At 38.7% G+C, this 22,154-nt stretch overlaps 2 protein-coding genes across 4 annotated transcripts in view; one reads left to right on the plus strand and one right to left on the minus strand.

Annotated features, from left to right (window-relative positions):
- The window catches only part of LOC149147194 (sodium-dependent phosphate transport protein 1, chloroplastic-like), a 374,349-nt gene that overhangs the window by 124,319 nt on the left and 227,876 nt on the right, over positions 1–22,154 (minus strand). The gene's annotated exons all lie outside the window — the stretch shown is intronic.
- Positions 4,435–6,323, plus strand: LOC149147196 (uncharacterized). The gene is made up of 3 exons (XM_089439014.1): positions 4,435–5,155; positions 5,316–5,951; positions 6,319–6,323. Exons 1-3 carry the CDS (start codon positions 4,516–4,518, stop codon positions 6,321–6,323), a joined length of 1,281 nt encoding a protein of 426 aa, XP_089295140.1. The 5' UTR covers positions 4,435–4,515.

Genomic DNA, 22,154 nt, shown 5'->3' on the forward strand with positions numbered 1-22,154 from the left:
TCTGGGTTAGATCTACAACATGTCCAAGGCGGGAAGTAGTGGCAAAGGAGCTCAGGTCAAGAAAGAGGAGGAAGAGGATGCAGCTCTGGCATTTGTGGGGCAACAAGGGAAGAGGAAGAAGAAGGACATCTCCAAGGTTAAGTGTTTCAACTGTGGGGAGCTGGGCCATTATGCAACCCCGTGTCCCAGAAAGAAGAATAAGGGAGAGGTTTCTAACTCCAAGGCCACGCCAGCTAAGGAAAAAAAGGAGGTAGAGGATGATGGTGATTGTGCCATGAGTGCTCATGTACCTCTAGAGAAGAGGTGGGGTGACATCGAGCTGTAGTCAGAAGGACTACAGGAGATGTGGGGCAGGATTCTTAAGATACCCAAACTCTTGGATCATATTCGGCTATGAGAGCCCCAAGAGACATTAGCAGGATGACGGATGTCAGTAGAAGCAGATGCGGATGGAGCGGCAGAACAGTGCTAGAGTGCAGTAGTCCCTGGCAGTGCAGAGAGGGTTGCAGCAGTGCGAGAGGCACAGAGGAGGTTGCAGCAATGCAGGAAGGCACAGAGGTGTTTGCAGCAGTGCGAGAGGCACAGAGTTGTTGCAGCAGCGCAGAGGCAGCAGAGGGAGCACAGGATAACAACAGAGAGAGCTTTAGTATCAGGAGGGTTTCTAGCCTGACAAGGATGTCAGTGGTTGGGTAGATCAGTTACCATCGTCTCAGTAATTAAGTTGCAGTGCAGCAGTAGCAGTGCAGCAGTGTTAGTGCTATAGGCAGCATGAGGAGAGAGGGTTGCAGTGAAAATGCAGTGTTGGGGGAAAGGACCAACAGCAGCACAGATACAGAGGGAGTTGTTGTACAGATGTAGCAGTGGTAGTGGTAGAGCCATGGGTAGCAGTACAGGATGCAGCAGTGCAGAGGATGTTGGGCAGCAAGGCCAAACATCAGCACAGGTACCGATGTCGGATGATCAGAGTGATGTTCAGTGGTGGAGCATTACTAGAGCACATTCCTCACTAAGAGGGAGCATTGATTTGGGGTAGCATCGGATGTGCTCTAACCAGAAAAATTGGTGGAGAGGCTAAAGCACATGAGATATCCAAGAACCAGAAATGATTTGGGGAAATTCTAACCGGAGAGAGAGATATTAAAATAATCAATATTTTTAATGGGTTCCTAAGTCTAAACTTAGGAAAATAAGAATATTAATGGATATTAATATAAAACTGGGTTAGTAGGTTCTAAATGACACGGAACAAGCCAAACCTAATCTTAGTCATTGATTAAAGATTTAATCTCGGTTGTTGAAGACTCAACAGAAAAAGTATAAGAGGAGGCTTGAGGGTCAGTTGGAGATACACCAAGTTGATCAATCAGTTTGATTTTCTAAAGCAGGGTTTGCTATGAGAAGTCGAACCAGTGATCAGAGTTGCAGCGAGAGGCAGTGAGTGCATAGAAGAGAGGCAGAGATAGTATCGGAAGACAGCGCAAAGGCAGAGAGGTAGATGCAAAGCTAGCAAAAGCTACACAGAGGGCCAAAGTGACTGCGCAGAGGGCCAGAGGGCCTGCGTGAGTGACGCAGAGGCTGCAGAAGTGACGCAGAGGGCCAGAGAGCCTGCACAGAGCATCAGAGGGCTGACACAGAGGGTTTCAGGCTAACACAGAGGCCAGGAGGGCTAACGCAGTGCCTCAAAGAGGCATTGGAGAGTTTTCGTGGAGCAGACTTTTCAAATATCTGCTTCCGAAGAGAGGTATTACTACCAGATTGATTTCTCTGTCGGGTGAGCTAGTTTGGCACCCAGTTGTACTCAAGAAAAGTTGCTTAATAATAAAACCCTCAGAACTGTTGCACCGGTTTTCCCAAGTTGGGTTTTTCCGGGGACGATTGTCCAAAAATAACGGTGTCCCTTGTGTGTTTGTCTATTTCTTTCAGTTGATGATCTGTAGATGGTTGAGACTGCATTGTGTTTATTTCAGTATTTATATGGTTAAATAACTTGTTCAGTAATTAAACAAGTAGGTGAAATAAACCAGATAGTGTAGCAAAAATTCTAACGGGTTAGACTAAGAAATTTCAATACTTCTTTGCCCAAGGAAGATCTCCCCATTCTTCTACCAAACTTCCAATCCTAGAAAATAATGCATCAACCCCATATCCTTCATGTCGAATTCTGCTTCGAGATTCTTCTTGCAGTCCTGTATGAGCCTAGAAACAAGTCATCCACATATAATACTTGAATAAGTGGCTCATTCTCTACCATTAAATAGTAGAGATTGGGATCAACCTCACTCTTGATGAATCACAACTGCTGCAAGTAACTATTAATCCGACCATACCATGCTCTGGGTGCCTGCTTGAGCCCATACAGGGCTTTCTTTAATCTGCATACATGAGTTCTCTTTTCATGAGTTTTGAAATCTTTGGGTTGTTCTATATACACCTCTTCTTCTATCACCCTGTTCAAGAAAGTTGTCTTGACATCCATCTGGTGAATTTCCCATCCCATTTGAGTTGCTAGGGATATAACGGATCTAATAGATGTATATTGGGCAACTGGGGCGAAGGTCTCTTCATAGTCTATTCCCTCTTTCTGTGCGTACCCCTTTCCCACGAACCTAGCCTTGTACTTCTCTATACCAGTGTTTTACAACTCGGCCGAGTTGAAACCGAAACGGCCGTTTCGGACCGAGTCACTAGCCAAAACATTGACCCGGCCAGCAACCCGGCTCGGCTGACCGAGTCAGCTATGACTCGGCCGAGTCATCCAATGACTCGGCCGAGTCATAGCTGACTCGGTCAACCCGGCCGGGTCCGTATTGACTCGGCCGAGTCATGAAAAGGACGGCTGGGCAACGTTTTTTATAAAAAAAATTCATTTTTTTGCTGATATTTGGTAAAGTTAAGTAGGGTTTGTGGATTCCAAAGGGTAATGGTAGATTGTTAAATGCTTTTGGGGTCCATTTCCCCCTCCCAAACTCTATTTAAGACAGCCAAATGCTCTCATTTCACTCACAGCAGTCTTATGCATTTGAGTGAGAGTCTTCTTTGAGAGTTAGTGAGCAGTTCTTGAGCTTGTTTTGGAGCAGCAGTGAGGAGTCTTGGAGGAGCATTGTAGCTGGAGTGAGGAGCTTCTTGGGCAGCCATTTGGAGCAGCATTGAGGCGCTGATTCTTGGAGCAAGCTTGAGGAGGCAGTTTGTGCCTGGAGGTATTTTTTTCCACCTCTATAAATCTGTTTTTACTTAGTAAATTTTAGGTGCATATCAAGATAGCTTAGAGAGTGTTTTTAGTCAAATAAATGAACATTGAATCAATTTTTTTTTTTTTTTTCATTTTCAGATTGTTTTCCTAGTCAAAAAATGGCACCTAGAGCAAAAGATCCTGCTTGGGCATATGTTGAAATGGTTGATAGTGAGATGTGTTGCAAGTTTTGCCATAGGAAAATTAAGTCAGGTCCTGGGGGGATTCATAGGCTGAAACAACACTTGGCAGGGATTAAAGGCAATATTACTCCATGTCCCTCTGATCAAATTGGGGAGATTAGAAAGAATTTGTTGGAAAGCTTTGAAAAATTTAAAGAAGAAAAGACTAGGCAAAAAGAGATACAGGATGAAATTGGGAGGAAGAGGGAGATACAAAGAATGATGGCTGCCAACCCCCACTATGAGTTTGAGGGTTCTTCCTCTATCCCTCAAACTGATGCATCAAACCCTTTCCGTTATGTTCCTCCCTCTTTTGCTTCTGTTCAAGATAAGGGAAAGGGTAGAATGAAGGGTGATGGGACTATCAAAAGTTTTTTCACTCACTCAGGCTCCTCTCCATCAGATGCACATGGTCCTGAAGTTAGTATTAGTAAAGGTCTTGCTCAGCCCACTTTAGATGACCATTGGAAGAAAGAATTGAAGGACACTGCTTGTGACTACATAGCTAGATGGTGGTATGATGCTGATATCCCCTTTAATGCTGCTCGTTCACCATATTATGAGCCTATGTTTGAGGCCATACATGCTGCTGGAAAAGGCTTCAAAGGCCCTACTATGCAAGAGCTAAGGGGGTTTCGTTTGCAGAAAGAAATTAAATCAATTAATGAGTATTTGCAAGATTTCAAGGAATCATGGGCAAGAACAGGGTGTACCATCATGTCAGATGGATGGACTGATCAAAGAAACCGTACCATCATAAACTTTCTTGTCTTCTGCCCACAGGGAACCATGTTTTTAAAATCAGTTGATGCATCTGATAAGGTAAAAGATGGCCACTTGTTGTTTCAGCTATTGGATGAGGTTATTCAGGATGTAGGGGTGGCTAATGTTGTTCAAATCATCACAGACAATGCCTCTAACTATGTTCTTGCTGGTAGACTGTTAGAGGAAAAACACAAGACCATCTTTTGGACCCCATGCGCTGCACATTACATAGACCTCATGCTTGAGGATATTGGAAAATTAGATTGGGTCAGAAACACTGTAGATAATGCCAAAAGCATAACAAAATTTATCTACAATCATACACTGGTTTTGAGTCTCATGAGGAAACACACTGGAGGCAAGGATATTATTAGGCCTGCCATCACTAGATTTGCTACACATTTTTTGACATTGCAATCTATGCTTTCCCAACATAGAAACTTGCAAAAGATGTTTTCCAGTGATGACTGGAATCAAAGCAGTTGGTCTAACAAACCAGAAGGCAGAGAATTGAAAAGGAAAGTCCATGATGAAACTTTTTGGAGAAAGGCAGCAGAGATTGTGAAGCTTGCTGAGCCACTAGTTAAGGTGTTGCGGTTGGTGGATGGGGAAAGGTTGGCTATGGGCTTCATTTATGAGGCTATGGATCAAGCAAAGGAGCAAATAAAGACAGCATACAAGGATAGAGTGGCAAAGTATGGGCCCATTTGGGCAATCATTGATGAAAGATGGAACAATCAACTCCATCGCCCTATACATGCAGCTGGGTATTTTTTGAACCCACGGTATCATTATAAAGCTAAGGAGTCAGGAGCTTTGAGGGGGGAGGTCAGAGATGGACTGGTTGATTGCATTGAGCGCATGGTCCCATCGGAGTCTGATCAGCTGCTGATACATCAGCAGGTCACATCCTTCAGCAATGCAACAGGTACCTTTGGGAAGAACCTAGCAAAGATTGCAAGAGAAGCAGATGAGCCAGGTAAACAAAAATTTCAATTTTCAATTTCTTAATGGTTTTACTTTTTTTATTAAAGTTTGTTAAATCATTTATAATTTGAAAGTTAGATATAATTTGTAATTTTGTTGAGCTTCAGCCTTCATCTAACTCATAATTCATTACACTCCTATGTTTTTTGCAGCACAATGGTGGGAGGCCTTTGGTGGCCAGTGCCCTGAATTGCAAAGGTTTGCAATTCGTATTTTGAGTCAAACTTGCAGTGCATCTGGGTGTGAGCGCAATTGGTCTGTCTTTGAGAGGATTCACACAAAGAAGAGAAACCGTTTGGAGCAAAAACGGTTGAATGATCTAGTTTTTGTCCAATACAACCTTCGGCTCAGACGGAACCAATTGCTGAACAAAAGACCTGATTCAGATCCCATTGTGTTGGAAGACATTGATCCAACATCAGATTGGGTAGTGGAGAGTCGTCTACCAGAGTTTGATCCTGATGAGGATCTTGATGAAATTGATGTTGGAGATCCACTGCAGCGTGTTCAGTTGAATGCAGATCCCAATCCACCAGCCTCAGTCTCACAGCCAGCTAGTAGGACTCCAGTTGTAGGTGCTTCGCCTTCCTCTGCTCAGCCACGACAGAAGCACAGCCGCATTTGTACTCTATCTCAGCTTGCATCTGCTGCACAGCCTAGTGGTACTGGCACCACTTCTACAGTTGCAGTTGGAGACGATGATGATGAGGAGGAGCCATGGGGCCCCTTGTCTGACTCTGATGATGATGATCCAGAGATTGGTCGAGATGATCTTGGCTCCTATGGCAGTAGCTACTAGCCTCCTTGGTTATTTGTATTTTGTTTTGACTCTTGAGTCTTTGATCATGTATGACAGACTACAGTTGACTATGTATTTACTATTGCCATTGGGTACCACCGTACCATTTTGATATAATGGATTGGTTCATGAGCCTACTTTGATCATATGTTGTCTTCCATGTATATAATAATCTTGTGTGTTTGGAAACTATTAGAATATATCTCTATTTAGTAATGCTCAGTCTTTTAGCTGTTTCTATTTTTATTCTTTTAGCAGTTTCTTAGATAAAACTGTTTGTTCTATATTCTACATAAAAACCTGATGTTTCTATTATTGTAAATATCTTTGTATTATCATTGAGTTGTTTGCTCCAGGTTAATCAATTCATTCGATATTCTTTTACATGCGTGTTTCGCACTGTTTTATGGTATCAGAGCAAGGTTAAGAGATTTCTTGAACAGTAAATCTCTCTGCATCGTAATCTCTTGGTCCTGATAAATTTGTAAAATTTCGCGGGTCTATTGGTGTTGTAAATAGATTGAGCATTAAGGGAGGGTATTAGAATATATCTCTATTTAGTAATGCTCAGTCTTTTAGCTATTTCTATTTTTATTCTTTTAGCAGTTTCTTAGATAAAACTGTTTGTTCTATATTCTACATAGAAACCTGATGTTTCTATTATTGTAAATATCTTTGTATTATCATTGAGCTGTTTGCTCCAAGTTAATCAATTCATTCGATATTCTTTTACATGCGTGTTTCGCACTGTTTTAGAAACTTGAATGAAAATCTTTAAAATTATGTTTAAAATATTTAAAATTATGTTTTTTTATAAAAAAAATAAATATTTAATGTATTTTTTACAACGACCGAGTCATTGAAATCGAGCCGGCCGAGTCATTACCGAGTCGGAGTCCGAGTCGGAGTCAATCCTCGGCCGAGTCCGAGTCCGAGTCCGAGTCCGAGTTGTAAAACATTGCTCTATACTACCATCTGCAGCATAATTGATCTTGTAGATCCTACAACTGATTTATCCTCTGGTCTAGGTACTACTTCCCAGACATCATTCGTCATGATAGAACTATACTCTTCTACCATGGCATCCACCCAAACTTGGTGTTGAACGACTTCATGAAAGCTAGAGGGCTCTTCAACCTATGCTACCAAGGCCTGGTACCTATGAGGCTGTCTACACTGCCTCTTCTTGGTTCTAGGAGCTCCAACAAACTCCTTTACATCCCTCAGTGTCTAATGTACTTCTCTACTGGTTCTACCACTGGTGGTGGGAGGCTCAATCAACTCCTCCTCCTGATCCTGTCATTCCATCTACTGAGAACTATCTGGATTTCCTTCCTTTGAGGAAATACTGGTACTAGTCACTGTACTCGATCCAGGTGTTTGTCCTCCTGCCTGTCCTCCTTGTTGCCCCTGCTGCTGCTGGACTAATGGAACATCTACTGACTGACCTTTTGCTGACATCTCTCGAGATTTCCTAAAAGCTCTACCCTCCATGAACTTCGCATCCTATCTCACTAGAATTTTCTCTCTAGTATTTTTTTTAGATATTTGTTGATTGGATAGCCAGCTAGGCATCCATAGATTCTACTAAGATTATTTCACTACTGCATAATAATAATAAAACCCTCATCTACTACACTGGTTTTCCCGCAATGGGTTTTTCTAGGGACATTTGTCCAAAAATAACTGGGTCAAATTTGGGTGTGTGCTCTATATTTCTCAGTTCCAACTTTTTTTATTTTCCATAGCGCTTTTATGGTGAAAATTGCAGTTGTGATTTTATTTGTTGTTTGCCATAGCAAGTAAACTGCACTTAATTTTAATCAGTTAAAAGCATAATTTCCAATTGCTGCAATAGATTAAAATTTCCCAAATATTCCATACATTAATCATGCATCATAGTAAAGATATATTTCTCAGTTCCAACTTTTCTTATTTTCCATAGCGCTTTTATGGTGAAAATTGCAGTTGTGATTTTATTCGTTGTTTGCCATAACAAGTAAACTGCACTTAATTAATCAGTTAAAAGCATAATTTCCAATTGCTGCAATAAATTAAAATTTCCCAAATATTCCATACATTAATCATGCATCATAGTAAAGAAAATAGCATCAAGATAACACTGACAAGATAAAGAGACTATATCCATCCATCATATTTTCAAGATAGAAGCTCCAAGATAAGATAACAAAGATCCAAACATCAAAATGCATCAAAAACTTCCAATTTCTTCCATCAATTGTAGGTCTGAATTCTTTTTACAAGAGAAATCCCAATCCAAATGATGATGAGTTAAAAATGAAGCTCATCTTTAATTTATATGAGTCTTCAATGTTAGTTTGTGTAGCATAGAAGGTGTTCTAGTCTTGAAACTTTGTGGAGAGGCTAAAACATAGGAGTTCTCCATAACCCAAAAGTCTTTTCTGGAAAATCCACCTAGAAGTGTCTCAATTATATTATGAGCCTATATTTAAATATTCCATAAGTCCAAACTTAGGAAAAGGGATTAATTAATCAGTGTTAATTGAGAAATGTGTGAATTATCTAGAAACTTACACAGACCGACTAGAAAATAATCTTAGCCCTTGATTAAGTTTTAATATTGGTTATTGGAGGTCCAATAGAAGATTATAAGAAGAAGTCGATGGGCAGAAGGAGAACACACACACAAAGATCAATTTCTTTGAACAGTTAGATTTTTCCAAAGAGTAGCAGTTGTTGAAAGAGTTCGAGCCAGAGAAGGGAAGCAAAGACAGAGAGGGATAGGGACAGTGATCCGAAGGAAGATTTCCAGAGATGGAGAGGTAATAGCAAGAGGCTAGAGTTATTCCAGTGAGGCAGCACAGAGGACTGTGCAGGCAGCTTCAGAGGGCAATTCAATTTGGCTATGGTAAAAATCGATTCAGCTTCTAGAGGCCTCGAAAGTCTTCCAGAAGGTCGGAGAATCGTTTCCAGCAACAGAGACAAGCATAACGACTTGATCAGAGGCAATTTCGGGCTAGACGTGAAAGGGTCTGCACAAGCACTATGCAGAGGCCTGTACAAGGGTTCCAGGAGGATGAGTTTCTGAAGCCGAGTTATATCGAGGTTGCTCATGGAGGAAGGGAAATTCCCTTAGATAATTTTGGCCGGACTTTCTTGCTATGGATTACCAAGTTTTGGCATCCAGATTGTACTCAAAATTTCATTGTTGCTTAATAATATAAAACCCTCAATTGTTGCACTTGTTTTCCCAAGTTTGATTTTTCCGTGAACTTTTGTCTAAAAATAATTGTGTCAAGTTTATTTGTGCGCTAGCATATTTATCAGTTTCTACAGTTATTATTTTCCGCAATTTTATTTGTGAAGATTGCACTGCGATTTATTCAATATTTGTCATAGCAAATAAATTGTTAAATCAATTAACAATTAGAAGAAATAATTCCAGTTGTTGTAATAAGATTTCAGATTTGAAATTTCCACATTCAACAATTCTATTTGGTCTTGTTGACCACTACGTGTCAATGACCCATAGCAGTACACCCCCTTTTTTCACAAAAGGGATAGCGCCTGATCGATGTGTTCATGTCGTCCAACTATCATCATCAGCCTGATCATCATGTTATAATGTAAACCCATTCTGCATGTATATGATGTAAATAATCTCTGCAGAACCGTGTCATGTATGTAATTGCCTAGGTAAACATACTTTTCTGGTGATGACCTACATTCTAGGAGGTTTTTTGTCTCACCGATCCATTCTCGGATGGTCGACAGAGTTTTCCTTCAGTCTTACCCCAAAGCTAGAATGTATTTTGTCACTGGGATCTTAGGCGAGTCCTAGTGTTATAGATCGAGTCTATGTAAAAGTGATTTGGAAATAATCCTAACTATTTGGTTAGGTTATTTTATTACAAATTGCTTGGTCTGCTGGATTATATTTGTGTCGCAGAAATGGGTAGTCTGTGGGGGTCTATTTCAAATGGGCTTTCCCCCTTATGATGTAAAAGATATGAAAATTATGATGTAAAGTGTCTTGAGGGTTGGAAAAATAATTTATCCCCTCATAGGTTAATTAATTAAATTTTCTGGCCAAAAATTAATTAAAATCCTAAGCCAGAAATTTAATTAATTCTAGGTCCTAGGTAAATTTAAATTCTCCAAAGGCAAAATTCGTCGGTCCTTAAAATTCAAATTTTAAAAGGTCCCGGGACTAAGGTAAATTAATTATTTTGCTAAATTTTAAGCCTTTAGTCCCTGGGGGTTAAGTCAAAGTCAAATTTTTGAGGAAATTAACTCATTTTTTTTTAGTTAATTAAAATGCATTTAACTGAAAAATTCGAGTTTCCTCAAAGAATTTAATATTTCGACAGATGAGATTAAAAGAAATTTTAATCCTCATCAACGGTTGAGATTGTTTTGACAAGGATCACTCGAACTAGCCGTTGGAAGATTTATCTTTAAATAGGAGGTCATTTGTCAATTGATCCATCCGATCTCTGAGTCGTGTGCTAAGTGAAAAGCTCTCTTGTAACTTTTTTTAAATAATAAAGGAAGACTTTGGGGTTAAATTTCGTCAGTGTTACTCTTCATGGAAATATTGTAAGATGTGTCTTTTCCATGCGTAAATTTTTTTTAGTCATTGATGATAGCTTCTGAAGAGTGATTTGAGTACAGGTATCTTGCTCAGTCACTGGGGTTTAAGTGGTAATTTAAATTTTGAATGTAATAGCAGGTATCTCTATTCATCTGAATTTTATTATCATTTTCTCGCTCTATTTTAATGGCTAGATTGAGTTTTGCAGGAAAATCTTGATTTTTAGATCATCGGGTGTTTGGGGAAGTTTTCAGTTGAACCAGCCAACGCCCGACCCGTGTTTTCTGAAGAGCCCAGTTTAATTTGATCCCGGGCTTATCATAAGATTTCTATTGGTGATGCATGAAGGGTTTTGAGCTAAGAACCTCATTTAAAATCTAAAAATTTAATTTTTTATGTGCTAAATTGATAAATCTGACTTTTGAGATCCTTAGATTGTTAGATCTGGGAGCGGAGTTAGACTCACACTCGCCAAATTTGATAGATCTGCCAAATCCTGTGCATAGATCTGTAAAGTTTTTGGGTTTTCTGACTTGGGTTTCTGGGGTTTTATTTATTTTTTGCATATCTGGGTTCTCGGTGTTTTTGTTTTCAAGTACAGGCTGCAGATCTAAAGGTGAAGTTTGATTTGAAGCCAGATCTAGGCCCTGGAGGGTAAGATCTGACCTCAAAATTATTTTTACAGGAAGTCTATCCAGATTTTTGTAGTCCAAAGGTTTTAATTTTTTTTTTTAAATCTGGAAATAATTTTATGAGGGTTTCATTGATAAATCTGAAGCATAAGTGTGAAATTCGTTTTTCTAGGTTTATCTTGAGTTTGGGCTATAGTTTCTCCGCTTCCTGAGGTTTTCAGATTTGTTTGCTGCCTGGGGTTTTCCAAAAGGAATTTTTCGAAATCATTTTGCTCTTGCTGCGTTTTTTTAGTCTCTGGGAGATTTCAATTTTCTTTTTTTTATTTGTCATTCACCCTTGCCTTCCTACGAAAATCCCTTTCTCGTTGCCATTGCACTCTTCATCTCCTCGTCCTCATCCTTGCCATCCCACATCGTTCTGACCTGCACTACTCTTCGATTCTCCTTGCTTCCACCGTCCCTGTCCACAGTCCTCACCAGCGTCACTAGCAGCGAACAGCTCCGCTCCTCCAGATCCGCGTCCATTACCGCAGCCACTGCCTTCCTACGTAGTTGCCTCCTCAAATCTCCATCTCTCACTGCTCTGCCATCCTCGCTCATCCTTCGCTATCATCGAACTGCTTTCCTCCATCTAACTTTCCTTGGCTCGCCGCCGTCAAACTTGCAGAAGTATCAAACCCAAAGTATTTTTCGATTTCTTTTTGGTTTGGTTTCCTTTGTTTGCGTTTTATTTAATTTCACAGTTAGGGTTAGTTTAATAGTTTCTTTTCATTTTTATTTTGAAATTCAATTTTGGTTTTATTTGATTTTTTCTTTTGCCTCGTTTGGATTTGTTTCATTAGATTCGATTTTGTTTTTTTTTTTTCAATTCTAATTTGATTTGATTTGATTTTTTTATTTTATTTTGAAAATCATAAAAAATTTAAAATTTCTAAAAAACTAAAGAATTCTAAAACTAGATTATCATAAAAAAATTCAAAACCCTAAAAAATAGAAAATAAAAACTAAAAACAAAAAAGGGCTTCATTTCTATTTTTATTTTTCATGCGACTTTGAGACCGCCTAAAATTTTTTAAATAAAAAATAAATTTTTGGCATTAAAAGATTTTAATTTTTTTTTATGTGGCCTCCGGAGTCTGGCCCATTAAAAATATTTAAAAATTATTAAATCATTTAGATTTTTTTTGGTCACATTAAAAAAATCTTAATTGATCATTTACGGCATTAAGTCTTGCTTCAAAAAACTTAGCACATCGAAAAAATTCTCCTAGGGAATAATTAAGTTGCTAATTTATTAAAGTTCCTTCTTAGTCTCTTTTGTGTTAAGGGTAAAATCCTAAAGAAACTTTTGTGGTATTAAGCATTTTAACTTTTCCATAGTCAAACATACTTAAATTTTTTATCTAAGGATTGACTATACGAAAGTGGTAAATTTTCCTAGATTTGGGTCACTAGGCGTAAATCATTTTAATTCTAGGATTGTGAATTGATTAGCATTTAAATTTCATGGTTTTTTAAAGTATTTGGATCTCTAGAAATTTAATTGCTAGAACATTTTGCATCCTATTTAAATTGACCCTCATTGCTTTGAATTATTTGATGTGTGTTACATGTTAAATATTTTGCAAATATTTTCAAGTAATTGTTAAAGTGTTTTGTCGTGGAATTGTAATAGATTGCATATCTTTGCATATCTTTGCAAAGAAGTTTTTGTTTGTATCAGAAAGATTCGAAATAAGCTTGTGGTTTAATTGTAATATCTTCAGGAGTTTACTTTTAAGTCTTCATCCAGTAAAGTGAACATTTCATTTTGGTAATTGAGGGCTTTTGCGACACAAGTGTTTATAATCCTAGAGTCTGACTTCATCCCATCATCTAGTTCAATTGCATCTAAGTTAGCTTTGCACAAATAAAATTTACTTCCAAGCATAAGCTTGGTCGATAGAGAGATAGATATCCATCCATCTTTGCTTGAGAAGCCTGCTTTTAATAGTATTTAAAAGTTGACCTTGCAGTCGTCAGAGCCACAACACTTTGCAATGTCGAAGGCACCAGGTATGTTAGATTTTCAGGAGAGGTATCGTTAGTCACACCTTAGTGTGCTTCGCCTTATCTTCTCTCTGCCAATTACTACGAAATCAGGCTCAACACAGAGAGAATCGAAGGATTCACATTTAAATAGGCATTTAACTAAAATTAACCAAGATTCTTGCATCTCACATTAGCTTTAGGATCTGCATTTAATATAAGATAGTCATTCATCTAAACAGCAACAGTCGCTAATCAATTACCTGGTCTTAATTTCCCTAGCAACATCGTTGACTCCATAAGGCATTGGTATCAATTGTTTAAAATCTAATCAAATCCTATAAGTCTTGCTAAATCTTAATCAAGTACTTGATCGCTTCACTGTGTCTCCTGAACTGGTTGGTTCCCAACTAGTTCCTCTTCTTTCCTTTTTTCCATAGGGTCTACCCCCCTTAGCCTGTTGTAGGGAGACAGCTTAAACAGAGAGATTGGGGATTAGGGTGACAACCCCCGATCTGAGCCGTTGTCGTGGTACCTAGACATTCTGTGCGACAACATTTTTTGGCGTCATTGTCAGGGATAGAGTTTTTCCTATCCTTGGTCCTCACGACATTCTTCTAATCATCTAATCTTTTCCGCCATTCATTAACCCGTCAAGCGCACAACATTTTTTGGCGTCGCTGCCAGAGATAGAGTTTTCCTGTCCTTGGTTTCTTCGACATTCATCTCATTTCATTCTTCTCATCCTTTCATCTCTTGCCAGGATAAGTTCCTTGTCCTTGGTTCCTTGCTTTCGGGTTATTTTGAGTTAGATTTTTGTCCGAGTGGCGACTCCACTTCCTCTATCTTCTACAAGAGTGTATACTAGAAGACATCCAAGCAGTTTGGTTAATCCTACTCCTGATCTTGAAAGGGCTCTCAGAGTACGATTACACAAACTCTCTTCTCGTACCCTTCTTGTTAATCTCGGACAAGAAGCTCTCTCTAATATCCATTTGCTTTTTCCTAACCCGGTTGAGCACGACATCATGAACGTGTTCGCCCCTTGTAACTTTGCTAACATTCGAGGTTATCGCAATGATTTTCCAGACCATGGGATGGATAAATTGCCTTCCTTTTAGGGCAATGATGCAATTAGTGTTAAAGCTCATCTGAAAGCTTTTGGTTCTTGGTTTGGTAAGTATGTGAGGGCTGCTGATTATAATCATGAAGATGTAAAAATGAGCCTTTTTGTTCTTACCTTGGAGGGGGATGCTTTAGATTGGTTTACGGAAAAGCCTCATGATTCATTTGATTCTTTGCAATCGATTATTAATGCCTTTAAGGAAAAGTATGGAGATAAGAGAGAAGAAAGGCATCTTGTAAAAGCTATCAGTATCATTAAAAAGAGAGAAAATGAGACTGTAAAAGAATTTAATAAGAGGTTCAATGATATTATTAAGAAATTACCTCAAAATTATAAATCTCCTTATAAATCTCTTTGGGATTTCTATATTGATGCCTTTAGCCCTGATCCCTCTTATGAGTTAAGACGTGCTAAACTTCTTGATTATAGGGATTGTCAAGCTTTAGCGGTAGAGCTCGAAAAAGATAAAAAGGCATCTAGGAAGTCTGAAATCCCAGGTTTTGATAGGGCTTCAACAAAAGTGAAAGAACCTAAAGGAAAAGAGGTTAAAGAATCAGATGACGACCCTATTAAAAAATTATTGAAAAAAAAAAATTGAAAGCATGGAGCTTAACCAAGTGAAATTAATCTCTAACCATGCTAAGGAGATAACTACTATGCAGAATAGGTTGGTTCAAATGGAAATAGCTGAAACATAGAATTTTCAATCCTAGAAATAATAATAATAATCGAAATAGTAAATGGCAAAACAAAGGTCAATCTAGTGAACAGAGACCACCTAATCCGCTTGAATCTACTAATTTGGTCGATGAAGCTCTGCCTTATTGTCGGGCTTGTGATGCTCTTCATGAGGAGGCTACTTGCCCCACAGTTAAAAGGATTTTGGATAATGGAATGTTTGGGGCAAGTAATCAAATAAATGTAGTGGGTAAAGAGTTTTCTTTGTCTATGGAAGATTGGATGGAAGTTAAGGAAAACAATCAAGATGTTAGGCCTTCCACATCAGCTTTTAGTATAAATAATTTTGAGCATGAAAATGATATGATGGTTAAATTATTTGGTGAAAAGCCTTCTCCAGAGCAAGTCATGGAAATTGCTAAAGATAAGGGTTTAACTTATCAAAGAAGGGATAAAGATCAAAGTGGGAATCAAATTCCCCCTCGAATTTTTAACCCGGGTTCAAACTCTAGATTAGATATCGATTTGGGAAGTTGGTTTAATAATGCAAAAATCTGGGTTCTTGTCACCGAGATTGCGAAGATTCCTTCCCAAAGGGCTAAGTTACTAAAAGCTATTGAAGCTCCTCAAGTGAATGTTTCTCAACAGAAAGCACTTGAAGTTGATTATCAGGATGCTCCTATATATTTGCAAAATTTGGATTCAGATAACAAGGATCATCAACCATTCTTTATTACTTTGATTGTTAATGATATAAATTGAATAATTGTATGCTTGATTATGGTGCATTAGCTTGTGTCATGACCAAGAGGATCATGGAACAACTTAATTTAAGAGTTTCTAGGCCTTACTACAATATATGTGCCATGGATTCTAAGAAGATTGAAGTTCATGGGTTAATCAAGGATTTACAGGTTCATTTATCGGTTTACCTTGACACTATGATTGTTATGGACATTGTTGTTGTTGATGTGCCTGATGCTTGGGGTATGCTTTTATCTAGAAAATGGGCCTCTGATCTAGGAGGGAGTATTCAAATGAATTGGTCATATCCTACGATTCCTTCCCCTACAGGTGATGGGTTTGTAAGACTTAATAAAGAACCCGAGAAAAGATTCCATGTTGAACATCCTAACAATGTTGCACGAAGCGGGGACATTTTTTGGAAGCGGGGAAGCTGAAACGTCTGCTATCTATCTATATCTATATATATATATATATATATATTTGCATTTATACTCAAAACAAACATCCCAAATACCAAATTAATTGTAGAAGACATGAAAACATGCATATTTTTGCATAAATCAAGATAGATATGGCATCCATGATTCCATTGTAGTTACTAGTATGTACAACAATCATCTATATTCTAGCTATTACAAACATACATCAAATTTTTAAGCATATTATAAAACATAAAACATTTAAGCATATTATAAAACATAAAACATAGAGCATATTATGATTTATCTAGAAAGTGAGCAATTGTCAACATTTGTCATGTCCAAAATTCAAATAATAATGTTTACAAAATATGTCACTTGGTCACCGCCAAGACAAAAAAGGTTTAAAATTCAAATTCACAAGCCTACAAGTCTAATGAGTAATCTATGACAAAAGTAGTAGATTGTGAATATATCTACTAATCTCTCCTTCCACCACGAAGAGAACGTGGCGGCGGGCCTCCACGTGGTCGCGGGCCTCCACGTGGTGGCAATGAAGAAGATGGTGCCTATGGAAGTTGTGGATGTGGCACTGAAACTGATGAAGAAGAACCCCCTGTTGTTGGTGTTGAACCATGGAACCTAGGAACCAAGGGACCAGATGGGGGTGGGGGTGGCATATCAACACGATCATCATCATCCTGGAATCACTCAAAAAATTCAGGCAAAAAAAAACACTAGTTAACAAAAAAATTAAAAACATGAATTAGAGAAATGCTTTATAAGGAAAAATTGGAAAATTCGTACCACAATGGACATACGTAGATAAGAGCATCCTCTAATTGCTCTAATCGCAACACCCCATCCTCCAAATTGGGCTCCTCTTGATTCTTGTCCCAAATCAACAAGTCTTTATTAGACTTTGCATCTTCACAGTAATGGGACAACAATCACAAGTTGTAATGAACATAAACCAAGCTCTCTGCCCGGTCTAAACTGAACCTGTTCCTTTTAACACTGTGGATGAAAGAATAAGAGCTCCAACACCTCTCTGTAGAAGAAGTGTTTACCACCTGTGATAGCACCCACAATGCCAAAGTCTGTAGAAGTGGAGTACCCCCTCCATGCATGTTCCACCACTCAAGAGAAGAAAAAGTCTCTCGATCTTTAATTGCATGCATGCTCCCAAATGGACCAGCGTTAAGCGTATAGTTGCTCACCTGTCTCCATACCAATGCAGCCTCCTCCTCATTAGGGATTAATTTACTCAATGCAGCCATATACTTTCTGTGAACCTCTTGATCTTGGTGTGGTTTTCTCCTGCTTCCCCCCCCAGATGCTGGTGTTGAAAGCCATGATGGATGATAGTATTTAGGTGTCAAAACATATGCTAATGCATGCAATGGAACATTTAGCATTTCCCATCGGTTTTCCACCTCTGCACGAATATAATTGTACAAGGTGGTATATCTAGGCTCAACAATGTCTTTAATCTGCCCCAACATGCTATCCATTTGCTCATACACCTACCCAATTACTGGTCGATCTGAATCTGCAAACTTGATCATGTAATAAATTGGTTTGGTGAATTGCAAAACATATTTAACCTGTGCCCAAAAGTAACTGTCAAGAACAGTGCCCTTGACTGCATTAGCACCATCTATGTCAATGCTAATTTCATCCCATGATTCAGCACACACTAGATTAGTTAAAGCTTGTCTCACCTTCACTAGCCGCCTAAAGGTGAGGTAATAACTAGCAAATCTTATCTTTGCAATTTTAAGCAACTGCAACTTGGAGTAAATGCCATAGAAGTAGTTTACCCTTGTATGCCCTGTGATGAATTTAATGAGTTGCTTCCCTCTCCTGTAAAGCTCAGTAATCCACCCACATTCTTTGTGCTTCACAATATCATGCATCAAAAGGTTCAATGTGTGAACCAGGTACCCAAACCAAAAGATGTGTGGATAAGCATGCTTAATAATTTATCCTGCTACCTTACAATTTGCTACATTATCTGTGATCACTTGAACGACATTATTCAGACCAACATCTTTGATTGATTTCAATAGGAGATATGCAATGTTTTGTGCGGATGCAGTGATGGAGGAGTCATGACATGTAATAAATACTGCACCACTAGAAGAAACACCAAGAACATTTATCAAATGTTGGTTTCTAATATTTGTCCACCCATCTAATACAATGGATACCCCAGAATCTACCCACTCATTTGTAAAACGTGTCAAAGCTCTTTGAACCTTAGCTTTTTCTCTTTCTAATAACACTGTTCTAGCTTTCTCATAGTTGGGGGCCTTGTATCCTTTTGGGGCTTCATTGATGGCCTTTACTATTTCATGCCAATACGGAGAGCGAAGCACATTGAATGGTACACCGCAAGCACAAAGAAAATGGACTATCTTTCCATCCACATCATCCCTCCCAGCAACATTAAGGAAATCCCCTATTGTTCTTCTACCTCCAGAGCTTGCAGAAGTACCATGAGGAGATGAGCAGCGACCAAATTTAGAGGTTGCACTTGATTCAGAATGAGTTTTTTGTTGTGCAGCCTCCTCTATTTGGATGTATTTTCTTCTTTCTTCAGTTGAAATGTTTGGGCAAATTTGTACCCCCACAGGACCCTTTTTTCATCACTGTCCAGCACCCCACAAAGATGCCTCCTCACACGGGTATATGAACCACAATATGGTTTTCCTCCATGACAACCATGAGGGCACACAAATTTGTAAGTTCCACCACCCTTTCCCCCATCAAGTTTGGTCACATAGTTCCACAAGGGTGTTAATGCAACTTTCCCATCTTGTGTTTCAGTGTCCCCTTCAGGTTCATCCCCTTCCTCTTCAAACCCTTCCTCCTCATCATACATTGGGTCACTCATATTGGGACCACTGTCCTCTTGTGTTTCTTCCCTTCTATTCCTATTCCCCTTTGCCATCATTAAAACCAAGAGTGGAATGATACATAGAAGCCAAAAGAACACCATCTTGGAATATGGATATAGGTGGTGGACAACCTGCAAGTAAAGGAGCAAGTAGAAACAATGGGAAAGAGTAGGAGAGGGAGGAGAAAAATACAAAAAAATGTCAAAAAAATAAGGGAGTTTGAGGTTTGAACTTACCTCTTTAGCTCTTGTAAATGAAGTCCTCCAAGCTCTTGCTCCAAGCTCCTCCTCCTTCTCCTAGCTCCTCCTCCTTCACTCCTCCAAGCTCTCCTTTCTTCTCCTCTCCCTTCCTCTCTTCTCTTCTCCTCTCCTCTCTTCTCTTCTCCGACTCTCATAAACTCAAAGTGAGAAAATGAGGAATGAATGGGGGCTTTATTCCCTTCATTCTTCACCTTAACCTCACCCTAACCTCACCCTAACCCACCCCCTTTATGCTAAGTCAACATAAATAAATAAAAAATGAATTTTTCCCTTGCGCGCGGCCTCTTCAGGAAGCGTACGCTTCCTCCTCCGAAGTGCCACGCTTCCGAGGCCCGAAGCGTCGTACGAAGCGCGCTTCGGACACCTGGAAGCGACGCTTCCGACCCACGCTTCGAAATTCCAAGAAGCGGCAAAAAATTTCAGAAGCACGCTTCCGGCGAAGCTTCCTAAGTGCTTCCGCACGGGACGCGCTTCCGAGCTTGGAACCAGGAGGGGGGGCGCTTCATGCAACATTGCATCCTAAGAGACCTCATAGTGAGATAATTAAAGAACAATCTGACATTGGGAATTATGCTATTCTGTCTAATTCCATAGTTCTTCCCAATGATAAGGTTGATCAAAATATTGGGGATCTCAAGGATAAAGTTTGGTACATGTATTTTGATGGTGCATTGTCTAGGCATGGTAAAGGTGCAAGAATAATATTAAAATCTCCCCTTGGTCATATTTTCAAGTTTGTCTATAGATTGGAATTTGAAGCAACCAACAACGTTGCTAAATATGAAGCTTTGTTGTTGAGTCTTGAGTTGGCAAAGGCTTTAAGAGTTAAGTTGCTTAGCATCAAGGGAGATTCTGACTTAGTTATCATGTAAATTAAAAATAAATTTACATGTAAAAATCAAAGGTTAAGGAATTATTGAAATGTTGTATGGGATACTATGGAATACTTTGATGCCCTTGACCTTGAAGCTATCCCAAGAGAACATAATAGTTTGGCAGATGAGCTTGTCGTAGCTGTTTCTACTTTGCAGTTATCTGATGGGTTGATCAAGGATGAGATGAAAATGGAAATTATATTTAGGACTTACATTCCAGATAACTCAAAGCATTGGCAAGTTTTTGATGACGAGAAACAAGTGATTCGTTTTCTTGATAATTTGGATGAGTTTGAAAATTTTCGAATAGATTCTAAGGAGGATGGATCTAATGATCATGAAGATATTATAAATCCTACTCCTAGGAATGTTGTTTCTTTAGAACAACACTTTGATCGGCATGATGCCACAAAGATGAAAGAGGAAAATAAAATGGATCCAGGTGAATTCATCGAGGTAAACATTGGTACCTCTAGTGATCCCAAGATTATCAAAATTGGTAAGGGTACTAATGATGAAGAAAGGAAAAAGTTAACCAATTTACTTCGTGAATATCGGGATGTTTTAGCATTTTCTTATGATGAATTAAAAGGTTATAGGGAAGATGTCATGGAGCACATTATCCCCTTGAAAGATGAAAATGCTAAACCCTTTCGTCAAAAGCTTAGGCAAATAAATCCTAAGTTAGCCCCTTTGGTTCAAAAGGAGCTTTCAAAGATGCTTGCAGCAGGAATTATTGCTCAAACGAGGCATTCAACATGGTGTTCCAACCTGGTGATTGTTAGAAAAAAGAATGGTACAATTAGACTTTGTGTCGATTTTTGAAACCTTAATCTAGCATGTAAGAAAGATAATTACCCTTTACCAAACATGGAGACTATGTTGCAAAGAGTAACTGGTTCTGGAATGACATCATTTCTAGATGGTTTTTCTGGATATAATCAGGTATGGGTTAAGAAAGAAGATTGTCACAAAACTACATTCACCACACCATGGGGTACTTTCGAATATATTAGAATGCCATTTGGATTAACCAATGCTGGGGCCACATTTCAAAGGGCTATCGATTATGCCTTCAAGGGTTTAATTGGGAAGATTATCGAAATTTATCAGGATGATCTTACTGTTTTTTCTAAGGATGGTATTAGCCATATAGGTCATCTTAGGCAAGTTTTTGATAAATGTAGAGAATATGGGATTTCCTTAAATACAGCCAAGTCTGTTTTTGGAGTAACTGAAGGGAAATTACTTGGTCACATCATTTCTAAAGATGGAATCAAGATTGATCCTGAAAGAGTTGAAGCAATCCAAAAGATTCCTCTCCCCCATGATCTTAAATCCCTTCAGTCTTTTCTTGGAAAAACAAATTTTCTTAGATGATTTATTCTAAATTACGCAGAAGTAGCTAAGCCTATTTGAAGTCTTTTGAAAAAGGATGTAAAATTTTTATGGAAAGAAGATGGCAAAAAGGCTTTTCAGGAAATCAAAGGTGCTATTGCAAAAGCTCCTGTTTTAGTTAGTCCTGATTACTCGAAGGATTTCATGATTTTCTCTTTCGCTTCTAAAGATACCATTTCTGGTGTCTTATTGCACAAAAATAAGGATGGTCACGAGCAGCCTATTGCTTTCATGAGTAGAGAGCTTCAAAATTCTGAATTAAATTACAATACCATGGAAATGCAAGCCTATGCCTTAGTCAAATCTCTTAAGCATTTCAGAACTTAAGTGGGCTATTCCAAAATCATTGCTTTTGTTCCACATTGTGCGGTTAAAGATATATTAACTCAAATTGATTGTTTAGGGACTCGTGCTAGGTGGGTTACAAAATACAAGAATATGATTCAAAGATTAGACCCACCAAGTTAGTCAAAGGTCAAGGCTTGGCTGAAATGATGACCGAAGGTAATGAGAAAGCTCTTGGTTTGATTTGTCTTAACGATTCATCTTC

This window comes from Pinus tabuliformis, chromosome 9 (assembly GCF_031772625.1).
Source record: "Pinus tabuliformis cultivar Carrire ecotype Pingquan chromosome 9, CPIR1, whole genome shotgun sequence".
In the NCBI taxonomy this organism is placed as follows: domain Eukaryota; kingdom Viridiplantae; phylum Streptophyta; class Pinopsida; order Pinales; family Pinaceae; genus Pinus; species Pinus tabuliformis.

Bases quoted from the DNA above. Each gene is read 5' to 3' on its own strand.
- LOC149147196 (XM_089439014.1), top strand. From the start codon at position 4,516: ATGAGGAAACACACTGGAGGCAAGGATATTATTAGGCCTGCCATCACT. The intron at 5,156-5,315 runs GTAAACAAAAAT...TGTTTTTTGCAG, and splicing joins AAGAGAAGCAGATGAGCCAG to CACAATGGTGGGAGGCCTTT.